This window comes from Schistocerca piceifrons, chromosome 2 (assembly GCF_021461385.2).
Source record: "Schistocerca piceifrons isolate TAMUIC-IGC-003096 chromosome 2, iqSchPice1.1, whole genome shotgun sequence".
NCBI lineage: Eukaryota > Metazoa > Arthropoda > Insecta > Orthoptera > Acrididae > Schistocerca > Schistocerca piceifrons.
This window is the reverse complement of record NC_060139.1, coordinates 595,788,097-595,794,835: the sequence shown is the minus strand read 5'-3', so window position 1 is coordinate 595,794,835 and position 6,739 is coordinate 595,788,097. Positions and strand designations below refer to the sequence as shown.

Below are 6,739 nucleotides of genomic sequence, written 5' to 3'. Positions count from 1 at the left end.
AAGTTACAGCTCTCGTTCATCTTTAATATTTCGAGGAGAGACCCTAACCACTGCTCGGTGCCTGCAGAATGTTGTTAGACCAGTCCTTTTGCAGTTATTGCAGCAGAATGGTGATGTATTGTTCCAACAGGATAATGCTCGCCCACACAGTGCCAATGAAACTCAACGTACTTACCACGACGTGCAGCAACTTCCCTGGCCGTCACTATCCGTGGACTTGTCTCCAATCGAGCACCTGTGGGACTTGATAGGACGAGAAGTAAATGGTGCCACTCGTCAAACAACAACTATTAGAGAACTAAGTAAACTGGTAGAGCGGGTGTAACTTAACGTATCCCAGGACAGTCTTCCCCATCTGCACCATTAACTGGATGCCAGAGTTAACGCCTGCATTGCACCCGTGGAGACTACACAGTCTACAAATATAGTTGTTTCAGCATGGGTTGATATCTGGTAGCTCAGAACCGCTTGTGCTATTGATCTGCAAATGTAATTATTTCATATACTGCATATGCACTGTTGCAACGATAAATCTTGAGTGATTTGGAAACCTCTAAAATGGTGCACAAATTTTTTTCCAGCAGCGTACACTGTAAAGAGTAACGGTCATATCACACACTTCCTTGGGATACTCTGGAAGTTACCTTTACATCCATCGATTTTATTTCGTCAAGAGCGACGTGTTCAGCTCTTTCTGCCAGGAACTCTTGAATCCTCTTAGGAGGACAGCCGTCGACGAGTGGGATGGCCTGAATCTCAAGGTGTCGACTACTTTGCGGATACAAGCATGTTAGGAGTACTACTGTATGAACAGAATGAAGCAAAACGGTGTAAATGTTACCCCAATAACAGACTTTGATTTCAGGGATGTGCAGGGATATGCGTATTGAAACAGGCTAGCTTTATTGAGTTTTTAGTTTTTATTTTATAGTAAAATTATTGTTTTAGAGTCATGAAGTTTATTCTTTCTTTTTTTCCCTTTATACCAAGCCTATACACGCTCGCACTAACTTTTTTAACACTCTTAGTGTTAGTTTGTTACAGTTTACTGCTCATGGTCTCCTTTCCTTTAATTTTTCATTGTTGCTAGATGTTAGGTGAGGTCTTTGGGTCTATTTCTGTATGCATTTGAAAATTATTTATGGCCGGCCGGGGTGGCCGAGCGGCTATAGGCGCTACAGTATGGAACCGCGCGACAGCTACGGTCGCAGGTTCGAATCCTGCCTCGGGCATGGATGTGTGTGATGTCCTTAGGTTAGTTAGGTTTAAGTAGTTCTAAGTTCTATGGGACTGATGACCTTAGAAGTTAAGAACCACAGTGCTGAGAGCCATTTGATCCATTTTGAACCAAAATTATTTATGTGTGAAGTTACACAGTAAGTTATGTCTCAAGTCTTCAATGGGACATTGAAAGTATAAGATCCATTTTAGATTACCAGCAACAATATAAGTGAAATTAAATGCTGCAGATGTGTGGCAAGGTTTAAGAAGAACAGCTCACGTGTAGTAAAACGACTTTATTCGTTCACGTCATGATCTTTTTTTTGTACAGAGGAGAGCAATCAGCAGCAACACATCCAGTTCTGTGTTCTTAGGCGACAGGTGCAACTGGGATGGCGTCTCCGGTGGCGACGTAGCCGAACTCGTCAGCCTTGTACCTGATGTCGACAGGCTTGCCTTCGGGGCTGGTGTACTGGTATCCTCCGCTCTTGATCAGCACGTGGTCCTTGCCGTCAGGAGTGGGCTTCAGCTCGCCGTGCTCCACCACCGTGATGCCGTTGCCTGTCTGGTACCTGCGAGAAGAAGTCGATTGTCTGAGTTGCCAGTGTCTCTACTACTAGCACCAACATCTCAGTGTCCACAAGGGAGATCCTCTGCAATAGCAGTGACTTGATGAGAATATCTATTCAGTACTATAATCTTTTAAGACCAATGTACCACATGTAACGACAGCAAAAACTACTGGGGTCCGGAATACAACGCTATACTATTATTTTTTTTCTTTTTTCTCTACATCTATACCTACACCCACTCTGCATGTCTTCGAATGGTTCTTGGTGGATCGTATTTTGTGGACCACTGTTTCTTCCCACCTTGTCTTGTTCCAGTCGCGAACGATGTTCGGGAAGAACGATTGATAGTGTGCCACTGTGTGTACTCGAATCTAATTTTTTCTTGACCGTCTTTTGGCAAGACATACGCGAGAGGAAGCAATATAATGACTGACTCTTCTAGGAAATTACAATATTGAAATTCAAACAGTAAACCTCTCTTTTAGCTTGGATGGAATTGGATGAGGATTTCCGTTGCGCATTCGCGATTACTACATGAATCTACCGTGAAATGTGCTACCCTTCTTTGATGAAATGTGCTACCTATCTTTGCATCTTCTGTGAACAGTAAAGAGTCCCAGAGTGACTATCAGTAATAATGTACCGACAGAACGAAGATTTTGTAAGCTATCTCCTTCGCGGGTGGACTATATTTGTTGGAGATTCTTCCACTGAATCTGCTTTTTCTATGATTACCAATTTATGTGTTCGCTTCATTTTAAATCGTTCGCAACGCAGGCTTCTAATGGATACGATTGCTTCCACTGATTGTTCGACAATCATACACTGGATGTTTTCACGATAAGGGTCAACTACCAGTCCCTGCATCATGCGTCGATCCTCTGCGGGCCTCCTGCATTTAGCTACAGTTTTTAGCGTTGAGATTCCTCTTTATACAGCAGTATCGTCAGCGAAAAGCCTCATGGTGCTTCCGACAGTACTCACTATGTCATTCGTATACATATTGTGAACAGTAATAGTCTTATTCTTCTTTGATTAACATCCATAACGACGCCAACTGTTGAAGAAAGGCAAACGTATAATAGTCCCTTGCCTTGTTAATCACAGCGATGTGTTAATGTATCACTCTTTCGTTACTGTCCGTCAAGAAAATTGAGCTTTCTCCTGCACTGCAGGTTTATTTTAGATTTCCGGATAGTCAACTCTTTTCAGAATTTGTCATCGTTATTCTCTTCAACGGCTAATTTTCTTGTGGTGGAAATGATATTCTGGATAAACAAACTTTTGGTTTCGGCCATTTCCTGGAAAATATGGCTATTGACACTACACGACATTTCTCTTTACTCGCAAAGTAGTGAAAAAGCATGACTAAAACGCCAGGATATACGGGTGCGCAGGTATTCAGCGACCTGCCATTGCACATTAATTATCTGTACGTAATGTGGTAGAATTTAACACTGAATAAATGAACTTACGCAACTACTCCTACTTCACCGAAGAGAAGCTGTACGCAAAATCTTAAAGTTAACTCTTAAGTCTATTTTATAATTAACAATAGCAGCGTGTTGCAATAAAATTTCAAAATTTGAAGTAATTTCATTGTATTGTAGTGAATTACAATGTACATTTTGATATCTTCCCACGTCAGAGATTCTCCAAGATGCATGTAATCCGATAGTGTAATGTAACGCAGTAATAATCGCAATTGACGTTATGTTTGTTTTTTTGTCTTCTTCTTAATTTGTCATTTCAGGCTCTTGTTGCGACTCCGAGGGGGTGAATTCGGTGACATAAATCGAGATACCACAGTTGCTGAGACAAGGGTTCTTACTGGGAACGTATCGGTGTCCGTACTCTTTTCGCTTGCTCAGTCATTCATTTACAGAGTGTGACGCGACGGTTTATTGAACAGGATCGCAACTGGCACCTCTTTCCGTCCCTAACCAGCTAATTCACTATTTTCTCTACAGTAACGTCGTCGCTGAAAGGGCCTCGATACTCCACATAAAAATTACCGAGGGCAATGTACACTCCAACTTTAATTTGCAGATATTAACTTTCTAGCTTTTTCGGCTTTAAACCTTTCAGCTTTGATGTTTATACCCTCAGCTTTATGTATGATTTCGTTGTCAGGGCACTATTTGCTCGGTATTTTTTACACACGCGAAGGAAGTGAAAAAGCTATCTTCTCTTTAAGCACCATCGTCGAACTGTATAAAAATTCTCAGCCGCACGGTCACTTGCAGCAAGACGTAGAAGTTTCTCTTATCTGATTTGCACTACAGCCGATAATTCTTGTTGTATATTTTTACGAATAACTTCCGTCACTTATGTCTCTAATAAATTATAGCAACTGCGTATTGAAGAGCATCGCTTATGCCACATCTGTAGTATAAAAGAAAGAATTTTGCCATCATAAAGTGACAAGGTTTTATCCGACGAAATCAAAGTGCCAGACAATTCGCCATATTGATGTGAAATCCACGTACCTCATTGTTACTTGAGTTATGGTGTGCCATCCCCGATAAAAGATTGTAGTGCCAGCCCGTTGAAAGGCATTAAGAGACCATTTCCACAAGGAAGTGTATTAATCAGTATACAACGAGACGGGATGCACGAGAATGATGTCCAAATGAGAATCAACGTTCCTATGGAAACCAAACACCTCTACGTCAACACTACCGAGAACTACAGCGGAACAGACGGTTAGACTTCGGATGACACCATGTCTATCCACTGTTTCCAGCAATGTATCGCATTTCGGAATATTTCAATGTGTGTTACGCACCATTTTGCCTTTGTCCATGAGAAATGAGAGCTTCAATTCCTCGGCATATACCTACGCTATAAATGAGTCACACATTTGTTGGGCAGTTTACTTTTGTGGCACAGTATGATTTTAAACTTCACGATTGAACTATATGTGGTAATGATCGATTCAGGTTTGACTATTAGTGTACCTCACATTTGTGGAGATCAGTGTAGCACAACGTCTGTACATTTACAGTCTCCTGCTACTGGATGTACGCAATAGGAATGTGACTGAGTACTCTGTAAGTTCCGTGTCCTTGTTCTCGTGTACGTCAAAAGTACTTCTGCTGCGTAAATGGATACATACAAAGCTTTCTCAGATTTCGTTTTCTCGAGAAGGGTGTTAAGGAAGGGCCACTGGAAACATATCATTAGCATTACTGAAACATTTACATAGGAACAGTGATCCATAATGTAAGAAGAAACAGAGTTTTGTCCACCTACAATCTGTCTTGGAGACGACAACTTTGTACATTTGTGTCGGATGTAAAAAGACAAAATGTTTCCATGTGAAGATTCTATCTATAAATATCTTATGAAAAAAGTTGGGCGACTATCTGCTTTTATAATTTTCTTAGGCTTTTACTCCTGATATGCATTACGGAGTTCCATCGTCAGTGCTTTCAGGAGTCACTTGCGACATATCTTCGAAACTCTGACGATGGAGTCTTTGGTCCGAAATAAGTTTTGGAAATGAAAACCTAAAAAGACGAAATACCGAAATCGACGGAATTCATAAAACATATCCTTTCACTGTCCCAGTGTCCAGCATGAAACCATTAAGGACTCGTTAACAAAATTAGAGCTTCTGTATATATATATTAATTTCTGTGATCAGTTTTGAATGACCAGTTGGTAGATAGGCTGTTGAAATAACACCATCGCCGCCTCCAGTTCATGTCTGTAGAACTACTAATTACATCTGCTAACTTTCGTGAATACATAGCGACTGTCTGAGCATACGCCTTACGCGCAGGCAGCCCTCACGCTCTGCGTGTGATGGGTGCGGTACTTACGACAGGGAGTACTGCCCGGCGGCGTCACGTTCTTCGGTGCGCGAAACTATGGGGATGACGTCACAGGACACCATCACGGCGGCGACCAGCACAAGGAGAGCCTGCAACAGGATGGCCAACATCTGCATGCTTAATCTGTTAGTCGCAGTTTACACATGTAACGCACGGTCTTCTTCCACGTGGAATGTGTATTCATACAAACTGCAACAGCAACTAGGGCGTTCTTTCTCTATATACTACCACCTTATGAGAAGAATAGAGATTTAAATTTGGGAGTAGCAATTCTAGAACAAAATACCTACGCTTAAGAGGAGATAGAAATGCAACTGTGCCAAATTTGTGTTTGCGGATCAATGTTCTGTATGTTTTTTCACATATTTGTAGTTGACGGAATGTGTATCCAAAGTGAAAAAGGAATAAAAAACAAAGCCCAGGACCGACGTAAATATGAGTGAGAGAGCGCATGAAAAGCATACGTCGGTTGAAAGTCGCGCCAGATCACTTCTGATTTGTCTCCATATGGCCCATTTTTCGTTCTAGACCGCAATTAATATACGAGCTAAATATGCAGGATATGATCTGAGGGCTATGAAAAAAGGAGAGAGAAGTACTGATAGGCTGAAGCTGTGAGGTGTGACTGAGTGCCTCAGTAATTATGAGGATTGCCCATGAAAGACGTGGCACCAGGTCGAGCCACGGAAAAGTCAACAATCTTAAACTATAAAATTACTGAAGCTTTCGTAGCCGCTTCCTGGTGTGCCACTGTTGACACTCATCTCGAGATCGTCAACTGATTATCGATTTATGGTTTTTCTGACGTTTCATCTGCTTGAGAGGCTAGCATTTCTGATGGCGGGTCCACTTTGACAATGCTTGACACTCGTGCTGGCGAAACATAGACCATTAAACGAGCGTCGGCCGAAGGTCTTCAGACTGGCTTCAAGAGGCAACGCGTCAGTTTTAAACAGTCAAGAATATTTTCGGATTAAATTTTGTGTGCTTCCTACTACTCATTATCATAAGACAGCCGCGCTGGACTAGCCGAGCCGTCTTAGGAGCTGCAGTCATGGACTGTGCGGCCAGTCCCGGCGGGTTTTCGAGTCCTCCCTCGGGCATGGG

At 42.1% G+C, this 6,739-nt stretch overlaps 1 protein-coding gene across 1 annotated transcript; it reads right to left on the bottom strand.

Annotated features, from left to right (window-relative positions):
• Positions 1 to 1,591: 1,591 nt before the first annotated feature.
• On the bottom strand, positions 1,592 to 5,748 carry LOC124775636 (endocuticle structural glycoprotein SgAbd-2-like). Its single transcript, XM_047250465.1, has 2 exons — positions 5,621 to 5,748; positions 1,592 to 1,793 (listed from the first exon to the last, which is right to left on the bottom strand). Exons 1-2 carry the CDS (start codon positions 5,746 to 5,748, stop codon positions 1,592 to 1,594), a joined length of 330 nt encoding a protein of 109 aa, XP_047106421.1.
• Positions 5,749 to 6,739: the final 991 nt, after the last annotated feature.

What these genes read in the sequence shown, in the direction of transcription:
- LOC124775636 (XM_047250465.1), bottom strand. Translation starts at nt 5,748, where the DNA reads ATGCAGATGTTGGCCATCCTGTTGCAGGCTCTCCTTGTGCTGGTCGCC. An exon ending in GCCGGGCAGTACTCCCTGTC is followed by an intron (nt 1,794 to 5,620) that starts GTAAGTACCGCA and finishes TTCTTCTCGCAG; the next exon opens with GTACCAGACAGGCAACGGCA.